The 24255-nt window shown below is 51.1% G+C and overlaps 7 protein-coding genes across 7 annotated transcripts; 5 read left to right on the top strand and 2 right to left on the bottom strand.

Moving 5' to 3' along the window:
• Window positions 1–41: 41 nt before the first annotated feature.
• Aud_003607 (aldose epimerase family protein) lies at window positions 42–1277 on the bottom strand (the record flags this gene model as incomplete). Its single annotated transcript, XM_043288557.1, has 1 exon — window positions 42–1277. One exon carries the CDS (start codon window positions 1275–1277, stop codon window positions 42–44), a length of 1236 nt encoding a protein of 411 aa, XP_043144492.1.
• Window positions 1278–2546: 1269 nt separating this feature from the next.
• On the top strand, window positions 2547–6089 carry Aud_003606 (putative AT DNA binding protein; the record flags this gene model as incomplete). The annotated part of the gene is made up of 1 exon (XM_043288556.1): window positions 2547–6089. One exon carries the CDS (start codon window positions 2547–2549, stop codon window positions 6087–6089), a length of 3543 nt encoding a protein of 1180 aa, XP_043144491.1.
• A 1131-nt stretch (window positions 6090–7220) lies between these two features.
• Aud_003605 (uncharacterized protein) lies at window positions 7221–8068 on the top strand (the record flags this gene model as incomplete). Its single annotated transcript, XM_043288555.1, has 2 exons — window positions 7221–7751; window positions 7886–8068. The coding sequence occupies 2 exons, from the start codon at window positions 7221–7223 to the stop codon at window positions 8066–8068; spliced, it is 714 nt and encodes a 237-aa protein (XP_043144490.1).
• A 1960-nt stretch (window positions 8069–10028) lies between these two features.
• Aud_003604 (protein kinase domain-containing protein) lies at window positions 10029–12218 on the top strand (the record flags this gene model as incomplete). The annotated part of the gene is made up of 1 exon (XM_043288554.1): window positions 10029–12218. One exon carries the CDS (start codon window positions 10029–10031, stop codon window positions 12216–12218), a length of 2190 nt encoding a protein of 729 aa, XP_043144489.1.
• Window positions 12219–12900: 682 nt separating this feature from the next.
• gel6 (putative 1,3-beta-glucanosyltransferase) lies at window positions 12901–14411 on the bottom strand (the record flags this gene model as incomplete). The annotated part of the gene is made up of 3 exons (XM_043288553.1): window positions 12901–13929; window positions 13995–14206; window positions 14270–14411. The coding sequence occupies 3 exons, from the start codon at window positions 14409–14411 to the stop codon at window positions 12901–12903; spliced, it is 1383 nt and encodes a 460-aa protein (XP_043144488.1).
• A 2641-nt stretch (window positions 14412–17052) lies between these two features.
• On the top strand, window positions 17053–18044 carry Aud_003602 (uncharacterized protein; the record flags this gene model as incomplete). The annotated part of the gene is made up of 2 exons (XM_043288552.1): window positions 17053–17183; window positions 17243–18044. The coding sequence occupies 2 exons, from the start codon at window positions 17053–17055 to the stop codon at window positions 18042–18044; spliced, it is 933 nt and encodes a 310-aa protein (XP_043144487.1).
• A 4071-nt stretch (window positions 18045–22115) lies between these two features.
• Aud_003601 (uncharacterized protein) lies at window positions 22116–24027 on the top strand (the record flags this gene model as incomplete). Its single annotated transcript, XM_043288551.1, has 2 exons — window positions 22116–22911; window positions 22973–24027. 2 exons carry the CDS (start codon window positions 22116–22118, stop codon window positions 24025–24027), a joined length of 1851 nt encoding a protein of 616 aa, XP_043144486.1.
• Window positions 24028–24255: the final 228 nt, after the last annotated feature.

The raw sequence follows: 24255 nt of genomic DNA, 5'->3' as shown, positions 1-24255 counted from the left end.
GGCGGTCCAACCGTCCATTTTCACGGCAAACGACTCAAAGTCTAGACAGTGCCGAATTGATAAGTAGCCAAGTTGACGGCTGGACCATCGTTGGGAGAGTAGATCTGCTGCGACAACTGGGCCCATTCAGGGTGGTTGATGCCATCAATCCAGCCCTCAGGCTCGATAACCACGCAGCCATACTGCATGACGTTCTTGGCACCTTCCTTGCCCTCTTCCTTATTACGCTTCTCCTGCGACGGCTTGATGGGGAGGTAGTCCATCTTGGCGTTGTCGCAGGTGTAGATTTGCAGAGCATTCATGTTGGACGCTACTTCCAGGCTGATACCGGTTGTGCTGGAGTTCATGCGGAGGATGGGGACGAGCGAGTCCGGAGCTGCGTATTGAGGGGGTCGGTCGACGAGCCAGCAGGTGTCATAGCCGGTGCAGCCTGTGCCACACATGCCGTAGGTATCCTTGAGATCGGCGCCGATGAGCTTGCCCGTGGTGAAATCGGGGGCGCCGTTGAACGCGTCGACGGTAAGGATGGTGCCGTTGGGGATGAGGATGCCATCTGTGGCGACAATGCGGTTGGAGTAAGGGAGTTGCAGGAATGTGTCATTCAAGACATTAGGGGCCTTGAAGGCATTGAGGTTCCAGTAGATGTGGTTGGAGAGCATGATGGGGGTCGCCTCCGTCAGGGCAAGCGAGATCAGTTTGGTGGTCAGCTGGGGGAGACCCTTTGGGTTTTGCGGGGTGACGGTCGTGTCGACACTGTAGACGGCGTGGGTGAGGACGTCTCCGGGGAACTTCTCCCAACCTTTATCGAAGAGAGTGAAGGTGATGGAAGACTTGGTGTGTGCTGTGACAGTCCAGTTCCGTTGGTCATAGCCCACCTTGCCTCCGTGGAGAGTATCAATGCCGTTGTTCTCATTCTCCGGCACATGGTACTCATTCGTGCCGATGGTGAACGTGCCGTTCTTGATGCGATTGGCGTACCGACCAACCACAGCACCGAAGAAAGTGTGGACTGTCTCTGTATCATTCAGGTAGGCCTTAGGGTCATCGTAGCCAATGACGACATCCTGCTCCTTGCCATCGCGATCCGGGACCATCAGCGATGTCAGCCGTGCTCCATACGGAATGAGCTTGGCAGTGATGTTTTTGGCGCTGATGGTGTAGACCTTGAAGGGATCCGTGGCTGAAGTGCTGGACGAGGAAGAAGAGCTCGACTGTGTAGTCTGAGCCAAAGCTGGCAGTCCATAAAGGACGGCCGAGAGATAGTGCTTGACGTGCATCCTGAGCCCCAGTAGAATAGTGATAATGATGAAGAAGGAGCAGTAAATGATCAAGACGCGAGGCGTTATCCGAGCAGGGCACAGCAAAGAATGAAAGCAGCCACGAAGAGGGGTTGAGCGTCGGTTAAATACTGGCGAGGTATTCATAATCCCCTAGCCAAAAAACAATAAAACGTCACTGCTGGTAGTAGGCACCCATTCACCTCATGATGCCACCACGCCTGACCTCCGTGCGGGGAAAACAAAGCGCAGGAACCAGCAGGAAGCTGGGGTAGGCTCGAACCCTCTTGTGCTTCACTGATTTGCTGAGATGACTCGAAATTTACCGAGAATGGACGTAGTCAATGGCAAGCTTCCAGTTGTCTCGGAGGCTTTGGTTGACTAGTCCAGAAGGTGCAGGGATCTGTGCCGCGTGCAGTCACTAGATACCTTGCTTCCAGCCAACAAGCTTGACGGAAACAGTCGGGGCGAAGCTGTCAGTGAATGCAAGATTCTACTGGAGGATCCAGCTAGCATCAGTTGTGGATTAAGCGAAATGAAATTTTCCGCGTATATGGCTCTCAATGCTCCGGCGACAATTAAGCAAGACGCCCCCTAAACACCGGGTATTTGGCTCGGGCTAGCGAGTACCTGAGGTCAACAAAGGCCGCCAGGCGTCGGGGCAGAAGCCGCGTGGTTGAATCTCTCGGACAGTACGCTAGGCCTTTACAGGCAACTCCGGTGGGGGATTCCAAGTTCCATTTGCGGGGAAGGGAAAAAGGCTTGTCGATCATTTTCTTAGTTTCTCTTCTTGGTCGAAAAAAAGATGCTCGAGGAATGATACTGACAGGAACTGGTTGACCAGCAACGATTTTTGCTAAATTGTATATGGAGGAAACAGTGATGATGACAATTACTCGATCTTCATGCTTAACAATATTTTCCATTGAAGCATATTGGTAAATTGAGCGACCTCTGCAGTTGTGGCCTCTATGACTGCCCCTAACGGAAAGGAATATTATATTTCCTGGTTATGTAATCCCGACGCGTCCCCTCGCCTTCAGATCGGGCCGGACCCTCGGCCTGCCTGATCGGGAGACTTGTTTATGTTGGATATGCGGACTCTTAGGGTCAAGTTCAAAATGATGATAGCTAATCCGGTTTGTTGATGATGATGAATTCTGAATAGTTGCGTTGGCAATACAGCCTCTGCAGATTGCTTTTCTGCGCGACGCGATTTGCAGCTCGATCGCCCCTCCCCATGAACCGCATTGTTTGTTGCATCGCGCAATGTTCTCTCAAAGTTCCAGTTCTTCTCCAGACATTCTTGGGCCCCCTGGCGACGCCGATTATTTGATATCATCTCCGATCAGACCTTTTCCCGGTCGCCAGAGCTTCATGTCGCCAGCTAATTTTAAGCTCCTTCAGACCCCGCGAACGGGCAAAGGAAAGCGGTCGCGCATCAATCTTAGTCCGGCCAAGAGCGCGCACTCGATTCGATTCGACGATGTCCTGCTTCCTGTGTCCCCGACTAGGCAGTTGAATGGTCGACAGCGATCATTATCTCCAGAAAAAGCACAAGCGGATGGAAACGTGAGCCCGTGGAGGATCCGAGTGACGCTTGAGGCAACACAAGACGAGGAAATGAATCAAGGGAGCCCGGCGCGCAAGCGGCTGAAGCCGTCGACGGCTACAACAGTCAAAATACCTCTTAAGGACGCCGAAGACCATGCGGAACAGACGCCGAAAAGGCGCAGAGGGCGCCCAAGGAAGTCGGACATACGGGAACAGGATGCTACGCCTATAGCAGGCAGTCCTGGACACACGCCAGGCCCTGGAGGCGCAAGTGGACAGAAGAGAAAGCGAGGTCGACCAAGAAAACAGTCTCTCAATCCAGATACCGTAGACGGAGACAAACAGGTGGCTGATTCGGCGGATCATCGAGACACCCGGCCTATTGAGCCTGAACCGGAGGGCGAACAACGATGGAGTCCGTTGAACCTTGCTGGGGACGCTGACTCGGACGATGACGCTTTACCGGAGGGTTTCATGCCTATTGACACTTTTCCAGAAGATAACACCATGGGCCAACCTGATGCAACCGCATGGGATCGGGGTTCCCCCCAAATACATAATGAGCGTACGTATGATACACCAGATGTGACTGCAGTGGATCAGATATACGGACAAAACCATGATGAAGAACCGCAGTCGACCCCCTCGAAAATGCCATCGCCCTCTCGAGAAAGCCAAGGATTCTCACCAGAAAATACACTACATGCTGGTCATACGCCCAGACAGCCTCGCTCATACCCAAGTCCAACCTCTTCGTCGCTGGGTGATGATGACAGAGCGGTCCAAGTTGAATCTAGGGCGCGTGCTGAAGAATCTGGCCAGGAACAAAATATAACTCGTCCTACAACTGATCCAACCGAAGAACATAGGGAGTTCGATTCTATCATGGAAAGCGAAGGCTTTAGCATGGTTTCATTGGATACCCTACCATCGGTTAAACAACACGGACTGAGCATCAACTCCCAGGCTGGTAACGGCGCTCTGAAGCCCTTCCTAGCCCGAGAGAAGATGGCGACTACGGAGAAGTCGAAGCGCAAGGTGTCCAGCCTGAATCTAAAGCCTAGGAAGGATTCGCCCGATGTAGAGGTGGAAAGGGATTTGAGATTGCAGGCGACCGAGACTCAAGCATTGCCCCTGTCCGCCGAAAAAAGACCGTCCGCGCCTCTATTGCGTGGGTCCCCTGTTCCAGCCCCTGTTTCCAAGCAAAGAAACCCGCTTGCAAGGCTGGCTCGAATTATCCGCGCAGGCGTTGCCCTTGAAGGCACCCTTCGGCGTCCATACGAGGGGGCACCTGTGCCCACGCCAGGTACACCGGATCTGAGAGAACAAATTTCTAGTCTGGAAGCACCCAAAAGGCGCTTGGAGCTGTTGTTCAGCGACTTACACCCGAGGATGAGACGAGAACTGCGCGCAGGCTTGGGGTTTGCACAGGAGCTCGCAAATAGGAGGAGACAGACAGAGATTGAACGGGCGAGACAAAGGGCAGCAGTAGAAGCACGATTGACGGGCAATGCCAGAGGCACAACCACTACTCCTCAACAGGTACTCGGCGGAGCTGCTATGAAGGACACTCCGAGTACAGAAATGAAACGGCGGCTGGAGGAATGGCAGCGGGAGAGGGAAGCCGTGAGCCGAGAGATCCAAATGGCAAATGCCAGTCAAGTCATTGTGGTTGACAGTGACACGACGGGACCACCCAGTCCGGAGACTGATGCGAACGGCAATCAAATGGGGAGTCAATCAGACGAGGAGGCTGACCTACGGGGTTCCCATAGGCAAGAACTGGGAGATCATCAGGCACGGGAAGAGTATGACGAAGACAGACCCGACCAGCATGTCGATCCAGGTGAATCGCCGCAGTATGACTTGGAAGCTGCTCAGGCAGAAGAGGTTTACGAGGAGGAAGACGAAGAGGGCTATGAGGATATCTGGCAGCAGGAAGCGAGAGACCATAGCAACATCTCGCATCGCTCGTCAACGCTGTACAGGAGGGAAAATGATGACGTCGAAGCACGACAAGAATCTAACCCATCGGAGAGCAGCCCTGCGCCAAGCGAGCCTAGAGAAATTCTCTCTCCAAAGTCGTGGACGAACGACAACACTAAGGTGCCTTTCTTGGGCCATTCGCGCGTCAAGAGACTGCGCGAGCAGGCAGTAGATCTTTCCATGGTGCTTCGTGGGGAGGAAACCCCTCGGCACATTCGTCGCTATTACGGTCAAAGCAGCCCCGAGAAAAGTACGAATGGAGATTCACCGGAGCAGCAACGATCAACTCCCGATTCTCCGGAGGAGAATGTGGAAGATTATGGGGTCGAGGACGACCAAGGCTCACGTATCTATCTGGAATCAAGCCCTAACAGGGCTTCTGACGATGACACATTTCAAATCGACCCTACTACAAGGCACGAGAGCGAAATGCAACGTGCTGATCAGATGGAGGAGGAGATCGATGACGAGCATGTTCCAGTTACCGCGCTAGCCGACAAACGTTCAGCCTACGAAGAAAATAGCACTACTCCTGCACAACATCGACATTTCGGTGGGGATGGTCAGGCATCAACCTGGTTTCAGAAGATTACGAGTCTTACACCCGGTTGGCTGAAAGCTCCAGTTCGAAAGTCGTTTGGACTGGCCAGTCCTGGCTCAGAAGAGGAGCCTGAGGAGGAGCCTGACGTCAGATCAGCCAACGCACAGACGCTGCTCGACGATCAGATGTATCCCGAAAAGACGGATGAAACACCAAGGCAGGGCTTGCAGTCCCTAGAGCAGAACAATGCGCAGCCGGACTCGCCTACGTCAAGCGCTGGCCGACCTGTCGAAGAAGTCAGGGTCGAGACCTACGAACCACACTTTCCACTCGCTGTCTCGGGATATTTCACAGACAACCACTACGTTCTCCTGCGACGGCTTTATCGATTGGCAAAACGTCATCCGGAACGGTTTCCTTACTACCCAGCGCCTGGCCGCTCTGACATCATTGGTGATTGGATTTGGACATCGGACGGTGAGCATGGGGTGCGTGTTACTGAGACCCAGTTTGCGATCATTGACCGATTTGTGCAAGAGCTGGCTCGTGGCGACCTGCAGGCGGGTGGGACGGGCCAGATTGGCTGGACAGAAGCAGATATGCACAGAAGACTGATCAGTGTGATCATTGGCGAGCGGATCAGAGACGAAAAGAAGGCAGAGATGGGCGACAAAAAGTCAGCTCAGCAGATAGGAGGCAGAGGAGCCGCTCTCACGGCGTTTCGTCGATGACCGACTGTCCATCACACTCGACTTTGAGCATAATCTCTAATTTTGGCCCTCTCTTTTGGTTCCTGTGCAATGAAGTTCTTGAAATTTGATCTGTTTTGGTTTACATATTGTCGGGCTATTACGGATCCGGTGGACCAATGACTGCATACGCCGCCAGTTGGGTTTGCAAACATGGTTTTTCTTTTGGTTTGTCATTGTGATATCTCATTTTTATTGACGTACTATTCCCCTCTTGTTTGGTTTTTTATGGAAATTGGACTTGATTGGGCATTGACTAAGTCAGCTGCTCGTGGAGCACATTGGTGGGTCTTCTTTGCCAATATGTCTGATGTCTATTTTATTGCACGATATCATTGGACACGATGTGTATATGACTCGACTCGACTTTACTTTTCTTTTGCTTCTATTCCATTGTCTTGTGGGGCCACTCAGAAGCTACCTGTAGTCGGTAGAACGTCTCTCCTGGTGCTATGCGTGGTAGAATGGCTCTGGTGGCCCAGGGTTATGGAGTTGGTCTCTTGGTTCGTACCTGAAAAGAATTTCTGGCAACTTCGATGATGCTTCTGGTGTCGGTTTAAATGGGGACGGGGCCAAGGCATCGTGACCTGTTCCTTGTTTGAGCGGCGAATCCGTTGCTATGAGCCTGCCACGCTATGCAGCGCCTGGGCCTGAGCTGGCATGGCCGTAAGAGAGTAGAGCACGGTGACTGTAAAGATCTAGACTGTCACGACGAGGTTGTGCTATTCGTGATTGGCGCGCCATCGCATTGGGGTTCCGAACAGGCTGCAGGTCTGGGGAGGGCAGCCAAACAAAGCGCGGAGAGAACTGGCTAGCCTATTGTAGACTGGCAATGCAGTGCGTCAGTGTGAGGCCTGACTTGTTTTGGATGTGACTTATTGTGCAGTATAGGATGAGTGATGGCGTCTCAATGGCTGTGGTATAGTCATTATGGTTATCGAGGACGATTCGAAGCAGTATTTTCTTTTGGTTTTCTGGATCGCACTGAGAGAGAAAAGAGATCAGTATGGGTATAAATAGAGAGAAGTAAGCACACAGCTACTCCGTATATTGCCTAGTCATCATTAACCTCTTACCTCATTCATTCTAATTCCACTGCCCCTTTTAATCCACATGGCTACCAAGATGGGTATGGGCCACACCGTCAAATGCGTCTTCCGCCTGGCGTTCCTGCCCAAGAAAGCCGAGCGCTCATTCCACCAAAAGGGCAAAGCAGTCGATCACAGCCATTCTGTTGTGCCCTCCCTCCCCCTACCCAACAGCGAAAGCTCAGACCACGGATTCGGCCCCCTCTGCAAAGAGACGGGAATGGACGACTACGACGAGGATACTTTCTCCGGCACCGACACCAGCACCAACACTAACACCGACACTGAGACCGACACCGACAGCTCTAGTGTTTTCAGCCCTGATCTGGCGGTGAAGGCGCAACCCGCAGAAGCAGAAGCAGACGCAGGTAGCAGCAGTAGCCATAACCGTAACGGTAACCGGAAACGCCTCGTCCGCATCGTTAGCTTCAAGAGCATCGCGCACGACCGCACGCGGTGGTCCTCATCGCAGGAGCGCGAGCTCGCGATTGCGGAGCACGAGCTAGCGCGCTGTCAGAAGGCGTGGAGTTCGGAGCAGGAGCTGTGGTTGGAATATGTGGGTTACCAATTGACGTCTGATACTGTCGTAAACAACCACCGTCCCCCTTTTTTCTATTTTACCGACAAGATCGAGGCATGGTGTAGATGACTAACGGGTTGGTGATGATTTCACCGGGTAATCATGACTAGATTAAGATCCTTCTAGAAGAGAAAGAAGCGCACGAGGAGTTCCTCAGCCACCGAGCGAAGCAGTCTGGGGATGAGCAGGTGCATTTCCGGAAAGCCTGGCGAAGTCGGCGGGCTGGGGAGGAGCAGCGAGGTCGCACGCGGAGTCGCACTGGGTTGGGGGCGTTGAGGGGAAGCAGGAGGTAAGGGGAGAGGAGACTGAACTGTAGGCTGAATGATGGATCTATTAATTCATATCAATTTGTTTTGTTCGTGAGGAGTTGCCATGGAGGTCTACGGGTGAAACTGAACAGAGATGTGCCAGTCTAGGGAATGGATATGATATGACAGGAGTATCTCAGGCCTGTCTTTTTCCTGCTTGTCCCAGCTCATCCTCTTGCCTCTTTCTACACAAGAAAATGAGACACAATAGAAAAATAATGTTGTCTTTGCCATGGCTTGTTATCAAACTTCAACTAGTTTCCCACTAGACTACTGAGCTAGAGAATACAAGGACCGATAAGCAGAAACAGACCAGTAGGCTCAACGGTCGACATCACTCCACTTCTCGATCTCCTCAGGCTACGGGGGAACTGGAGTTCTGCGCTACATTAATAATGATGGTGATAATGATAATGTGCACAGTCCATGCGGTTGGCGCCGGAATTTCGACGGAGTTGGGCGGGTAATAATGATCTCCAGTCAATGCATGTCAATAGTCAATACTCCGTACGCAAGAGATCATCAAGATCGATTCTTGAGTTTGGATGATCGACAAAAGCAAACAATATCCAAAATTCGTACATAGACGGTCCAAGAATGCAATTGTCGTTGATACTGTGGCAGTGTTGGTAATCTTCATCATCTGACATAGAATCAATTTAAACGACTCGAAACTCTGTTGATATGTCTTATCTGTTCCCTTGTATGGACCTCCGACTGATAATATCTCTGACCAACTGATAAGAACCCTAGAATAGCTATTGCTAGCCGCCGCTTCCTTCTTCCACTTCTTGTTGTTGGGAGAGTTCAATGTTATCACCACGGCATCCTGTCTGAGCATATACCCTTCTGGTGTACTCCAAATTAGACCATTCAGCTTCATGGTCGCTCACACTGCTGCTGAGTTTCAAAGGCTCGGACATACTGCGTACTTCTGAATCTGGATATTGACTATGATTCGTGTATCAACCACCATGAACCGCCGAGGAGATACAGGAATCTGGACATGGATAGTGACAGTAGTCCTTGAATCCATCCTGAGGCGTAGTTCAGGCATCAACAAATCACGTTGCCTGGTATCACCATCTTCCCATTCCCCGTGGTCCTTCATTATCCATCAACTTGACCTCTCTCCTCATCATCTTCTTCATCAAATCCTTTTAATTTACATCCCTGTTATACTCATTCGGCTATAGCCCTAGCTCATCCTCATTGGAATCAGGTTCCGGAGTTCCCCACCGTACTACAGTACAAACTAGTACCTCACCTACGGTAGTCGGATTGTTATCTCTCCCCCAGGCTCCACCATTGCCATTCGTTCGAAGTCTGGAAGACCACTATCTCTGGCCTACCTTTGCTTTTTCGCCTTTTGGCGATTGTTCTCTTGTTCTCTTGCTCTGTGGAGCACTTGGCTCAATCATGGCGCTCTCTGTCATCGTCAGCCACCAAGTACCTCATCCCACAGATTTTCATCTACTTGCCTCTCCTTCCTCATTTGTCTGCTTCATTTCCTCTCATCCATGGCCGGTCTTGAGCATGATTTGCCGCTATTGACGACGCCTCTCAATAATGCCCTGGCGTACCCCTTGCTGAGTGCAAGATAAGCCTCGTGTCAACCAGTAGGTTATTGTTCCATTCCTTGGGGTCCTTCAACTGCATTTCCCCGATACCTCTTTCTACGGAGTATTTTTTCATGGTTTTACCATCCCTCCCCCCCCATTCATTGGCCCCTGTAAATATGACAGGATGTTGAAAATCCCGCTGACGCCTGCAAGGAGAATCACTATTGCATGACTGCGGAGTTGTGTTACATGTAATCAATATAATAGTCTAGATTTTCTCTATTCCCGGTCGATATCACCATACCTCTGATCGTATATCAATATCCGTCCCGTCATAGGGAATTCTTTTCCTGGCCGGCTTGGTTCGCCATGCGCCGCCCACCATGTCGGTAACAACGTCCCTTTGGTGGCCCGAAGATCGAATCCGAGCCACTCTATGTCCGGAGTATGTCTTTGGCCATCTTCCGTCCGATCTTTTGCCCCGTCTTGTGGCCCCCTTACCCTGGGGCGAGGGTCTTACCAGTGAGACGTATCTCGACTGGATCCTCCACAAGGCCGGCAGACTCTTTTTGATCCTAGTCGACATCGGTATCCCTGAGCGTATCTTCTCCCTGGTCGACGAGTCATTCGATGACGCAGACTTGCCAATTGCAGCCCATAGCGTGGATCGTCTGAAGCTCTCCCTTGATGACGAGAATCCAGCGCTAGATGCCAAGTTCTTCCATGCCCAGTGGCGTTTCCTCGTCCGTGGGATTAATCAAGGCAATCATATAAAGTATACCGAGAATGAAGGCGTTCCTATCGAGTTGATACGCAACGAGACGGCGCTTGCGCGAGAAGGGGTCGAGAAAGTCGTTCTGGCTGGCGCGGTCTGCCGGGTATATTTGCGGACGCAGGTCACCGTCGGAGGCGCGCCGCATTTCTTTGAAGAAGAGGAGGTTCTGGACGAGATTCGCTCCTTGCGACGGTTATCGCATGATCATGTCTTTTCCATTTACGCTTCTTACTTTGTTGATGATACCATGTGCATTCTGTTTTCCGGTATATACGATCGTACCCTGATGTCGTTTCTCACCGATGTACCTCAACCTTTTAAACGCCTGCCCAAGAATCGGCGCCGCGAGATCCTGATCAACTGGCCGCACTGTCTAGGTGATGGGCTGTCGTGGTTGCATGCTCACAACCAAGTCCATGGCGCCATTCGGCCGTCGAATATCCTGATTGACTCGGAATACCGTATCTTCCTCGGCCAGTTTGAGGCGCTCGATACGTTACTGCCACCTGTCAAAATAGACGATGTCGAGTCGTATCAGTATGGAGCCCCAGAGCGCTGGGTACGTGCGGCTACCGTTCAGGATACCGGCCCGTCTCGAACAGCTCTTCCATCTGGTGGTCGCACGGGTCGACGACAACCATCCTCTCGCCCTGGAAGGCTGAATCTGTTCTCGAGAGGCTCGGGTTCTGATGATGCGGTGGACGGTTCGCTGAGTCCACGAGCTGAGTCTGTCACTTCTCACGGCACCGCCATTCGCATTGGAGGACTGCCCGATTCACCGACACGATTCTCTTTCGCGCTGTCTTCCTCGTCCTCCGGGTCCAGCGGAAGTACGCGCAAGCGGGTTGTCACCTCAGTCAAGCGGCCTATCTTATACACTCCATCCATCACCTCGTCCAACTCCTCCGGCTCCTCAGGTCGCTCCGCTTCTACGGTCCTCGACCCCGCCCAACTCACTGGCACTCGATTGAAAACCGCCGTGGTGCAGACTTGGCAGTCACGGCAGACAGACCCCGAGGCATCGGACATATTCTCTCTCGGAGCCGTAATCCTTGACATCTTCACGCACCTCTGCAAGCGTAAGATTACCGCCTTTGCGCACCACCGGGGTGCAAAGAACAGGACCGCCGGCCGCGGAGGAGGCGTCGCGGACTGCTCGTTCCACCTGGACCGGAATATCGGCCAGGTGAGTTCGTGGATCGCCCTGCTGGAACACGACGCGAGGAAACGGAAGGATCCCGTCTTCCGCGCCGTCGAGCCAATGCTCTCCGTAGTGCGAAGCATGCTGGACAAGGAACCGGGCAACCGGCCCTCGGCCACGCGCGTGGAAAGCCGCTTCGTCGCTGCCCTACGCCAGTTAGGCGACTCGGTTGCTCTGCACTGCACATCCAAGTTGCGCCTGCACACCGCTGAAGCATCTAAAACGCAGGTCATGCCGCAGCAGGAATGCTCAAAGTCGGAGACTTCGGCCTCGCGCTCAACCCACCCCAAACTCACTATCACAACATACCCTCCCCAACCACCAGAGCAAGTAGCCGACTCAATTCATCACTCGGAACGATCACCAGCTGTCTTGCGACACCCTTCTCCATCTCCGTCGGTAGCTACCTATGCTGGTTACAACGACTGGGCAGACACCTACACGTACAGCGACGATGACTCCGACCAGGAAAGCAGCGAATACGCCCCTTCCTCTTCATCACTCAGGGTCCCCTGGCCGATGCCACCAGACGGACCCTTGAGACCGGTTCCCTCCCGGGATTCTATTCTAGGCTACGGAGTTGCAATCACTGATTGATGAATCTTCACTCCCAGCCATTCTTGATCACTTCTTTATAGCCTAATGCAGGTCAAGGCATCCAGTTCTCGCGCTCCATTGTTTCCCTGACACTACCTCCGTCTAACTATGGTTTTCCCTTGTAGGCTAAGCGGATTTGTTCTTCCCCTCTTCCCCGCGCCCTCCCCCTCCCTTTTTTTTCCCTGTTCTTCATCTTCTTGAAGCAGTATTCTCTGGAGACAATTATATACCCACCTGATAATTACTTTTTAGTTCTTGCTGCCGGAGAGTAGTGCTTGATCTGGGGTGGTTTGTGTCCGTTCTCAAACGCGGTTCTTAGTCGGTACTGGCGTCTAACATGAACGAGGGTCAATGTTTATGACTTGGAATATTATGGCCTTTCCTGTAACTATACTGAATTATAGCGTTTCAACCGTCTTTCCTTCGCCATGTACTGCGATGTTCCGATAGCCGAGTGGAACGAGAGAGATTGACAGATTTATGGGTGACCATGGCAGAACGAAAAGCTGGAATTCATTTTATTACCGACATGGCTGACCTGCGCTCATGTTGATACAAAGTAACGTATGATGACCGTGATCAGACGGCTAGGCTAGACAGCAAATAACTATATGCGAAAAGAAAGACATGACAATAAGGGAATAAGCACAACCAAGGTCTCAAACACCCTTCGTAGTCATAGTCATAGCCACACAGCAACCATACCGATCGCAAATCCGACCAACAAAGATGCGCTCGCAACGTAATTCGGCCCTGCGATCCGTGGAAGAGAAAGGGGACTGGCAGCGCCGCTGTGGAGCAGCTGTGTCGGGGCTGAGGATGTCGACGTGGTAGCCGTGGCGCTGGTGACTGGCCGGTTTCCAGAACCACTTACATTAGTGACCTGGTATCCTGAGCTGGATTTGGTCTGTGTCTGGCCCAGTGTGGGCAGCGGAGAGCTGGGGTCGACCTCCCATGCCCCAGCTGTGTAGGGGGGGCACTCGGGGGGCTTGATAGTAGAGGTGGATTGAATATAGTCAGACAAGGCGACACCAGTGGGTGACAGTGTAGCCCATTTGGTCTTGAGGTTGTGGAAATCGGGAGACACGGGCGTCGGGACACCTTTGCGAGTGAAGCCATCATAAACAAGAGTGTCTGTCGGAGGAGCATTTGGCGCAGGAGGACCGTAGCTAACCAAACCGTAGTCGTTGACCTCCTGGATCCACTCGTAGATTATAGAGCCGGACCAGGTATCCGACATATGCTCGCCGAAAATGGCAGCTTGGTCATCAAAGGTTCTAGGCCGTGCGGCGTTGCAGCCAGTCTCGGAGAAGAAGATGGGGATTGGATAGCCACTTGCGTTTTTTTGAAGCTCGTTATAGCCAGACTGAGCGTACCCGGAAACTCCACACCATTCGTAGGCATTCAATGCGAAGAAGTCCAGGCGATCATTAGGATCTTTTGCGCAAGCCAGATAATTCTGCAACATGGGACGTAGCTCCGCAATATCCGCTGCAGAGTAACCCACAGGAATTTTTCGATAGTTCTGCGCATCACGGTACGCTTTGATATCTCGCGCGGCAGCCAGCACATAGGGAGCAGCGGCCGAGCCCTCTTTTGTGGTGAGGACCTCATTTCCGACGAAGACACCCGCAGTATTCTCATACTTCTGAAACTCGTCCAAGACCTGCTTGAACCGGTCAAACTGGGTTTCATTCCAGTGAGGATCAGTCTATTTGCTCGAGTCAGTCAGCGATCAGCCTGTGGTTAACTATATTTGCTGCAGGGAGACCTGACCTGCTCAATCTGTGTGTCAAAAGTGTCGAGATCAACGAACAGGTAGATGCCTGCATCTGCCAGAGCTTTCATACAGCCGTCATGATTGGCATGGGGATCGACATGGTAGACGCGGATGGCGTTGGTCCCCAGCTCGGCCATGAGAGCAACGTCGCGAGTGCATTGTTCCGTGTCGATGAGTGGATCATCAGGAACAAGCTGATACGCGATGCCTGTGATAAGGGTATTTCGTGTCAGTGAAATTGCTGAAAGACTGAGGAATTATGAACTCGCACCTTTCAAGAAGTACTGGGTACCGTCTTCGTAAAAGAACCGGGAACCAACAGCTGAAACTGTCCGAACGGCATTAACAGCCGCAGGGGAGAAGGCTCCCAACAGCAACGAGACCGCGGACAGAGAAAGCGAGAAGCGAAGCATATTAAATGCCTTCTGCAGATGGAACCCCTTTGACAGACTATGCTCACAGATGGTCTTGTTGTTTTAATTACTGCAGACTGGGAGAATATATCGGTAGGACTGAAATGAGCGGGATGAGAGAAGGAAGAAGAGAAAGGATGGAAGACGCTACAGCGATTCACTTTGAGGCTATCAAGATAAAACAGAAAGTACACAGCTTGGAAAGAGCCCCCGTCACTTCCCTGATTTGGCAGTCAAACAGCCGCTAAGGAAGGAGCTAACACAACCGCTCTCTTCGAGAAGGAAACTGGGTGTGGCATTGTCTCCAGCAGACACGGTAGGTAGATGAGAGATTCGTCCTTGATATTTGTATGCTTAGGAAGCTGATCCAGCCTCCGGGTTCAGGTTTTCGAATCGCTCTCTTCGCTCGAATTCTGTTACTTCAGTGAAGGGGACAAGTAATGCATGCTAGCCCCTACAGGAAAATGACGTCAATGGCATTGCTTGTCAGCCCCTGATGGAATTTCTAAGTGATCCCTTCTGGATGAAGAAATTTTCGCGTGTTTGAAGCATTTTGACTCGGCTGGGATCATGAAAGCGACGCGCTAGGCAGAGGAAGGAATGTAGGGAGAATCAGGGAGAGCTAAAGGGGGATCGAATTCAAAGGATGTTGGAAGCATTACAAGGAGAGCGATGGGTAGCAACGTGTTCGTGCTGAAGATCAGGTACCTAGTGCGATTAATCAGAGGCGAAGGGTAGAATGATCTTGATATACAGAGCTTGGTGTTGATGGATCTACTATTTTGAGGTTATCACGACTGTTGATGCCCGAGGCAGGAATTATCCGCAGTGCGCAGCATGACTAGTGGATGCCTGACAACTCAGGCTACTGCACACCCTTCAGGGGTTCTCAGATCCTAGCAAGACTAATGCGCTTGATCAGAATGCATTTGCTGCTAATACCACGGCATATGTGCCCAACTACCGTCTCAGGCAGATAGAAAACATGATTCAAGTCACATCGAAGACTAACGCGACCTTTTACTCGAGTCTGTTGGCCAGCAAGCTTTCGGTGCCATCTATCTACGGGAACGGAGAACTCGTGAAGAGATCTACGAACTATCTCCTACTTCTCTTTTAGTACAGAATGCTAACACTGACAAGTGACAATCGGGTTGGCGATGAGCCAAAGTCCAGCAAAAGCAACACGGTCAACTCTAAGCACAAGCAACGAATTATCACCTGACAATTGCTTGATTTGCTTGGGGGTCGTGCTTCGAGGCTCCCAGTGTACTCCGTAGTCTGGAGTACAGCACGAAGGGACTCCGTTAGCACTACTTTCTTCGGCTAGACCGTTGGGATCAACAGGATAACCTCCCTTGTTGGGAAGAGATCAGCTTATTGTTGTGATGAGATCGGCAGACAGACCCTGATTTAATCAGAATCCATGCATTGCCCCTCGGCCATGCTCAATCCTCATTGATAAGTTATCAGCAACAGGACCCCTTTTCCTCGTCTCTATCAATAGACGAGATATCGCCATCCTCCATCCAGATTGTTGTCTTACTTTGGCGGTGGCTCTCGGCTTTGAGACAGATGACCTTAGTTTGATAACATCATGCCATGAGAACCAACCGTTTCTTCGGATGGCGTTAGAGACAATTAATTCGTAGTCTCTTGGCAGTGATCGAGACCGCGGGCTATTGTACGTGTCGGGTCCACCACACACAGCAGATCCTATTATTCCGATTATCTCTTTGGCTGCTTCCAGGTTCTGTTTGCTGGTTGGGTCGCAAAATGATTAGGAAAATAGCAATCGGTCTGGTGTCTGAGATCTGTGCAGAGAGGAGCAGAGAGCACAGAGGCATTAATCAATCACTCTGGAGTATGGAGTAGAAGCTATCTGTCAATAGGAGATTCTCCCCCACTTGGTTGACATCCTCTTCCTAGCACTAGCAAGGACACAAAAGGGACCCTTTTCCCCTGGTCGCTCTCAGTGTAGTACAGATATGTGACTAGTTTCAGGTTGCTCTCATACGTTTCTAACTTCATTTCCGAGATATTGACGATCGACATCGCAGCTTGCGTGGAAGTCGACCCTCCAAGACCCTTGTCCGCATCCGGATTTCCTCCTTATTTTCCTCCTTAAAAAAGAACAACTCCAAGCACTCACAATTGCGGATATTAATTTAAAAGATCAACTATACTCCGTACATAGTTTCATCTCCTCCTTTGCTCCTATTTTTCTCGAACTATCCATCATTGTTGTTGTTTCCGTCATTCTTCGAACTTTAACTCCTGCGCTCGCCCTCATTGTCAAGCTACCAGAAGCTTCGGACTTGAACCAGTTTCCTTTTTCTTGAAACTGGACCATGCAATCCGTGGGTCATCCTCTGTGTATCGCCGTACTCTCGACTCTCTATTCGCTCTGTCTGCCTCCGTATTGCTTGATTGGTTAGGATCCGTAGCCTCTTATTACTGGCGACCGACGTCACCAATACGGAATACTGTTGATTGTGTACTCATATTTCGTGGGTACCTCGTTCAGGCCGCTGCAAGCTCCCTCTCTAGCAGCAGCCACTACGTCCATCATCTGAAATCATATTATCCTGCTCGAAACGACGGACTCGTGGCTTGAGGACAAGCCCACCGTATCACCGACATGTCGAACAACCCGATTGTGTCACCGTTTCGGATCTCGAACAAGGATTCGGAGAAGCTGAATCGCAATGATGCTTTCAAGGCGGTTCGGGACCACCTGAGGCGCCAAGAGATGGGAATGGATGCTCCTAGGTATGATCATCCGGCATAACATGTATGTGTGGCTCCATCTGACACTTGGATGGTTACAGCTTCTGCTCATTGCACCATCGCTCTTGTTCCGATCAGGAGCTGGAGGAGTTTCGTCTCCATCGGGATATCATCCACACCATTCTCCTCCCCTTGTTCCTCCTCCACCATCAAGCCTCTCGAATTGCGACCAGCGCGTTACCCGGGATCAAAGCGACGGACTGCGAACGTGCCTTTCGGGGAGAAGCACGCAGCGCCTACGCCTGGCTACAATGCATCCTCAGGGAGGAGCACGACTGGTACCAGACAGAACGCTGCCCGGCGTGCATCGTTTTACACGTCCTCAACTCTGAGCCGACCATCCGATTTGTTGCCGTGGCATGCCTGTTGTCGGACAACCTTCAAGGATTGAGCCCGCTCGACGCGCAAAAGCGACTTCCCAGCTTCGATTTCTGGTTCGATGCGTTGGAAAGTGCAGTCCGGGAAGATCCTTTCTGGGGCAATGACTTTTGGCCGGATATTGAGCACCGCGCGCGTACGTTGACGGATGGTGTCAAGCAGCTAGTGGTGCAGTGTCTGGTACTCCGAGCCGCTGTGGAGCGCCAGAGCCTGCAATCTCAATCGCTGTACAACACCGCTGCCTACGTTCGGTGCGACTTGACGCAGCAGCAGACGGCCCACACTGTTGCCATGAGGTCGCCAAATTACGCCCGCAAGCACTCTCGAAAGACGGTCGAGGAGCACAAGTCTCTTGCTGCTAAAGTGTCTGCCAGCAGGTGCCTGCAGACCCACTACAGTGACGCAACTCAGGGACTGCACCCTCGCAGCCACGCCGCATCCCGGAGAAGAACCGTCACCTCTTGAGCATGCTTACAGTTGCGTCGACTCTTTGACGTTTACTACAATTACTGGCCCTAGCTCTACCCTAGCGGCCACACTCGGAAGATCAAACGGTCTCCTTAACTGGCCTCGCTTGTCCGAGCTGCCCAGGCGAACAAGCCGGAAGATGCTGTGGCCCGCATGCATGCCACAGACAGCCCGGCCTGGACCTTATATGCAGCAAGATAGAGCTTGGCTCTGACGTAAGGTCATCGGCGTACTATAGCCACACTGCTTGGCATTACCGAACGCCGAGTCGATTAGGCTGCAACCTCCACAGGGCTAGAGCATGGATCACCGTCAAGTCATGGCTTGGCATAGAAATATGTTCTGAAAGTGCAGGGCTTGTGAGGTCTGGATCTTTGAGAACCACCGTTCTCGCAAGGCTGCAAGGTCACTCCTGTCCACGACGGTCGCACTGCAGACTGCGGGAGTAAGTCGTCGGCCTTGCTTTGTGGTGCGCAAAACTTCGAGCACCCCGTGGACGGGACATGGTCTGAAGTTGGCAAGTGGAATGTACACGGTTTGGAGTCCTGTAATGTGTCTCTTTACAACATCTCCTAATCTTAATTCTGATACGCCTGGCATGTACATCATCCTTCGAAATAATACTCTAAACTATAGTACTTAAGTCCTGCCTTTGATGGCCAAATCCAAGAGCAGATAGCGTCTCACGGTCAACAGCCAGGTCGCAAATACTCTTGTACAACCAACAATAGCAATAGGCACCTACAGCTGCCGTTACACAATAACGACACCACAATGGCAGTCTTATCGTTACTAACGACCACAAGCAGATTAAACCTACTACGTTTATGTTATGTAAACTACACAATTGTGATATCCACATGGTACAACCTGGCATGATATCCAGGCCCTCTTCAAATATACGTACCCATCTCCATCATCCGTCACTGACAGTGACAGCGACAGCGACAGCGACAGATAGCTACCCGCCACAGGTCCAATCAAATCAAAAATCGCCCACTGCGTCGTTTCACTCTTCTACCTGAGACGAGGGTGGAACTGGGACACGGCTGCGTCAATTGTTCAGCCAATGTCAGTGTACAGACAGCATATTGCTTGCGCAATAATAATGATTCTCAGATCAACTTCGGCAATCCTGCTAATGGAGCCAAATTGCATGACGAGTCGATGACTAGACTAGCAATAGCATATATGGTAGGGTTGATTACTGTGCGGTGTTTCCGTGGTTCTGATGTTTGAGATTTATGCCTGGGATTATCCGTAGGATTAGTATTATTACTGCCTTGCTTGCAATATGTCCGAGGTCTAGAGCCCAGAGAATTACTGGGATGTAATCTCATTTTCTTGGATATGGTAGATAGTGCTTGTCAACTACCATTCTTGCTGATTCTCTACCTATGAAGATGGTGTGGTGTCGGGCTATCGCCTGATAGCAGCGCGAGATAGTAGTAACTGGGAAGAGCACCATCAAAGGCATTCTCAATAATGTAGAGTACGGAGTAACCTGATTCCAAAATCGAGTACGCTAATGCCCAGCCGTGATGCCGCTAATGCATCTGCAAGATGCCCAAAGAGGGGATTTCCGTGCTGCGGACTGGTGCGCCCAGGAAGTGCAATGTACTTACTATCTTCAGGCCATTGATACACACAGTATGCACATTATATAATAATCGACATAAAGTGAAGCTATTCTGTACACTAAGGCAAGGATAGATCAGTGTCGAAAAATGAAGAACAGGGTAGGATGAGGTAGAAACCAGTCTACTGCCGTGGCCTGTCTGGCCGATCTAGGCTCGACAAGGCGAGGAGGAAAGCTCCGGATCTGCGAGAGTCACTTGACATGGCATTTTGACGGCAACTCCAGCAGAGTCGTATTTCCCAAGAAAGTATACGCAGTACGGAGTACCTGGATAGATAAAGGCGAAAAAAGACTCAAGTAGATACTTACAGCGGGTCACTTCGGTAGCACGGAAAAGGGTCTAGGCGTCACCCGCCCGGAAGCGGCACTGGGACTGGATCGCATCGCTGCACTGGCAACTGGTAACCATCGATCAGCCGGCTGATACAACCATGGTTGATGCGTCAAGGGCAATGACAGTATTCATTAACATATCATTATGCCAGATTATGTGAAAAAGTGGTAAATGTCAATCGAGTCCGGTGCTTACCTAAGGTAGGCTCTGTAAGGTACAGTATTTGACTGACCTGTGCGTGGTAAATCCTTGAATCACAGTAGAAATACATATCCAAACCCTTCATCCATAAATTATGGATGCTGCGGTCTTGTTAAGACATTGATCAAATGTAGGTTCAGTTGTAGACAGGCCCGCAGCATACCTCGCGAGTGATGTTTGGTGATCTAAAGCCGAATTCCGTGATGTCTACTATATGGGCCACGTACTAAAGATTACAGTAAGCAGAGAAAGAGATAGATACTACTTGGATCAGTCCATCAAGACTGTGCCCTTTTATGGCAGGAAAGCTCTTTGTCCCTCTGACAAGCACTCTTCCAATGTTGAAACTGGGATCCTTTTTCCGTAGAACCTTGTGGTTGTTTCAAATCTAACCCCCTGAGCTTCGTAGTACAGTACTGCATGGCCGATTCTGTGTTTGTTTGCTTGTTCAGACAAGGTAGAGGGAGTTGAGTATGTATTTGAGTCGAGATGTGTATGTATTCATATTGGAGGACTATTTAGGTTGATAAGGCGGCGCTGATGGTAGATCCAGATTCAAGCTGACAACGATGAACAGAATAATTAATGATTTTCATGCGACAGAGTGGATAGATGTTATTTGGGTGGTTGTTAATTTCCAACTCTGCCAACATTTCTGAATGCTGCTAGATCGTATCCCTGTTAAGGGAGTGGGGCTTGACTAGACTGGGAGGCAAAATCGTCCATGTAAATGTAATTCATCCATCGAGATCCGTAAATCCTTCAATACATACATATCTGGTCTACGGAGCACTGTAAATCCGTAATGGGTCCGTACTCCCCGATCGGCAATCATGGAGGCCTAGACAGGTCGGAGGGCGTCTGGGCTATGGCCAAAGCTGGGGATACTTGCTTTTTTGCTGTCGATCTAGGATAGCTCTCTGAATTTTATCAAGAGAATATGGCCACCTGGTTAGGCCTTGGTTAAATGAATCAAGATGAATTAAGTAGGTATGTCGTACAATAGAAATGTGATAATCCATCGTTGTTGTAATCCATATCAAAAAGTCTAGGTATGTGAGTTATGCACATTTACTTGGATCCTATGCAGGCAGAATAATTAATTAATTAGTTGAGCTCTTTCCTTTTTCCGAAGAATATTATTTTTTATCGCTGAGAGCTGACCAGGATGGATTGTGACTGGGCCGAGCGGGCGTCCTCGTGTCATGGACTCCCCAATCAGGCCAAGGCTGCCGGGTCTAGAACGCTGGTAGAAAGTCACAGCCCGAGGCGCCCTTTCTGGCTCTTCCGCTGGTTGAGCGAGCGAAATGTGTCTGGCCCTTCTGGACTTCCACGTCCCAGCGTCATTAAACTAAGGTACCTACCTTACCAGGGCTACCGACTAATCCATACCTATCCAGACTACCGACTGGATACAGTACCTAGCATTCTCTATTCTCTTCCATTTCTTCTCCCTCCTTCTATTCATCCTAATCTTGCATACCCAACTCAACTTTACTTCCATCCCATCATCTGGCACCTTTCAATGACCACGATTTCCGCTCCCTGCTAATCTCACCCATTCCCCACTGTGCCGTTTCCTCTTTTCTGGGTGCTTCCCCTCCTCCTCGTCCGTTCTTCAACATCCTTCTCGCACTCTCCTCATCCCTGTCGTTTCTGTACGACCGCTACTCGTCCTTTCAACCATTTCTCACGCCGCATATCCGCCTCTCGATCCTTCTGCCAACGCATCCACTAGCCTGTCCGCTCATATAATTGCGTCTTGTCAGCCAGATCCATTGATCAACTCAGATTCACTCGTCTCAACAAACTGCCAGAGTGGACTCGTGCAGTCACTGACGACGAGGCGTCGGCAATCTCCCCTGTCGTTTAAAATCCCAGGCCGATCGCCTGAATGAATCAGACGCAGTGTCATGGACTGGACTGGTCTACCACTGGGGTGCAAGACAGCTCGGTCATGCGTTCGCCATCCTCTTCAACCTCGCCTTCAAATGCTTCGTGGGAAGGCTGCTCTTCGCGTCAGATGCTCTTGAACTCGTTCGACAGCCAACCAACAACTCCAATCTCTCCAGTTCAACAATCCTCGACTTCTCGCCCGGGCGGAAGCTCCAGCCGACTGAAGCGGCGAGCTTCCCAGGGATCCCTCGTCACCAAACCATCAACCGTCTCGCGTTTCTTGAACAGAGGCAACATATCGTTGAGCCTTCCTCCATTCGAGAAACTCGGCCTCTCTTCGAAACCCTCCAGCCGAATCGAGTCCCGTACACATTCCGTTGAACCCCGTCTTCCCCGCCTCTCTACAACCTCTGCGTCGAGCTCTCAAGCATCTCAAACATCACTGTCTACATCGGCTGCGTGGAGCGCCTCGTCTAAGGACTGTCTTCAAAGCGACTACCCCACGGCCCTTCCACCAACGCCTCCCGAGGACGACGAGCACGTATTGTGGAACACTCGATCTAACATGTTGTTGTTTGATTCCCAATTGAATCGGAATCCGGGGCCGATGCCCATGGATGAAGGCCCGAATATAAATAACTCACCGGGAGGAGCGGCTTCGGTCGGTCTGCGGAGCCCGTCGGACGGACTGTCGAATGCGTCGCCTTCCAGTTCGGATGAAAGCCACAACTCCCCGGGAGGAGATATGGATTGCGATCCTGATTCATGGTTGGAGAATTCCATCGAATCGACTGGTAGGTTTTTTCCCACTCACTTGAACGAGTCCCCGTTCAAAACTAAACAATTGGTCCTTAGTATCATCGCTGCCCTTTTCGAATGCCCGCGGAGAACCCGTCAAGCTCGTCTCTCAAACGCTCCCCTACCCATACTCAGCAGAAAAACCTACGCCGCATCGCACTCACGAAGGTGTCTTCTCCTCTCTCGTCCAAGTGATCCAAACCCGCCCTCATCAAGGACAGTCACCCTATATCAATGTCACACATGCAGTCCCTGAGCAGTTCAGTCTCACAAACCTTCCTACTTCACCCCCGGGGTCGCCGCGCTGTATGCTTCCCAACAATGACTACTTCAACTCCACCGTCTTTTCCAGCGCAGCCGTGGTGTCCGCGTACCACGACTTTCGAGGCCCCATTCAGATGAAGGCTTCACAACACTTTCCAATGCCAATCGTTCCGCCTCAGTCGGTACACATCTCGGTCCTGGAGCGCTACATCCCACCTTCGTCGGCCCAGGAATACAATGATCTCTTCTCCCCATCCCGACCATCTTTCCTGGTAGATCGTCTCTCGGAACTTTCTCCGGATGGCGGCTCCCTCATGTTCATTTACCCTACGAGAAGGGGTGGTTCGGTCTTCAAATCTCAGTACCTCGGACCGATCCTCGATCCTCTGCTTCGTCAGCTCGTCGTGGTCAACGAGCTCTCCGCCGATATTGGTCGATACTTGGGCAAGTTGTCTTCAGTCTCTCATATGGAGGACTTTGACACCCTCAAGAACAATCTTTCCTCGTTATGTCGTGCTTTGAGCTCTTCTTCATCTCAATTCAGCATTGTTGATGCCCGAAAGGGTAGTGCCCACCTGGATCGCAATCTCTGGACGGAGTGGTACATCCACCAAGAGAAGGCTCGCATGAAAGAAGTGCTCAGCCTTTACTGGCAGAATGGTCGTCGCCTGCCGACACACAAGGCGACGTCCAATATTGCAAATCCCTATATCGTGGCTGCGGACAAGGAAGTGACCTCAGCCATGTTACTGGGTGAGATTATTGACGGGATCCGCAGACGGCCCTACGAGACTGAGCCTCAAGATGGGGTAGAACTCGGAGTGTTCGTCATCCGTCGCTCACACTAGATGCGATATGCGTCTGACAGGTCTCCGGACAACCATTTCATTGCTTCTGCTTTCGTTTATTTGCGTTACCACTGGGTTAGAAAATTGAGCCTAGGTGATTATGGAGGCGTCTACGGTGTTTTTGGCTACGGTATGGGATTTTGCATGAAGAAATGTCTGGGAACATATATCGTGCATTGCTTGGTCGGATGGATTACAACAATACCCGGGTGCTATACTTTTGTCGTT

The sequence above is a fragment of the Aspergillus udagawae genome (genome assembly GCF_001078395.1).
Source record: "Aspergillus udagawae IFM 46973 DNA, scaffold_2, whole genome shotgun sequence".
In the NCBI taxonomy this organism is placed as follows: Eukaryota; Fungi; Ascomycota; class Eurotiomycetes; order Eurotiales; family Aspergillaceae; genus Aspergillus; species Aspergillus udagawae.
This window is presented reverse-complemented; position numbering and strand designations above follow the sequence as displayed.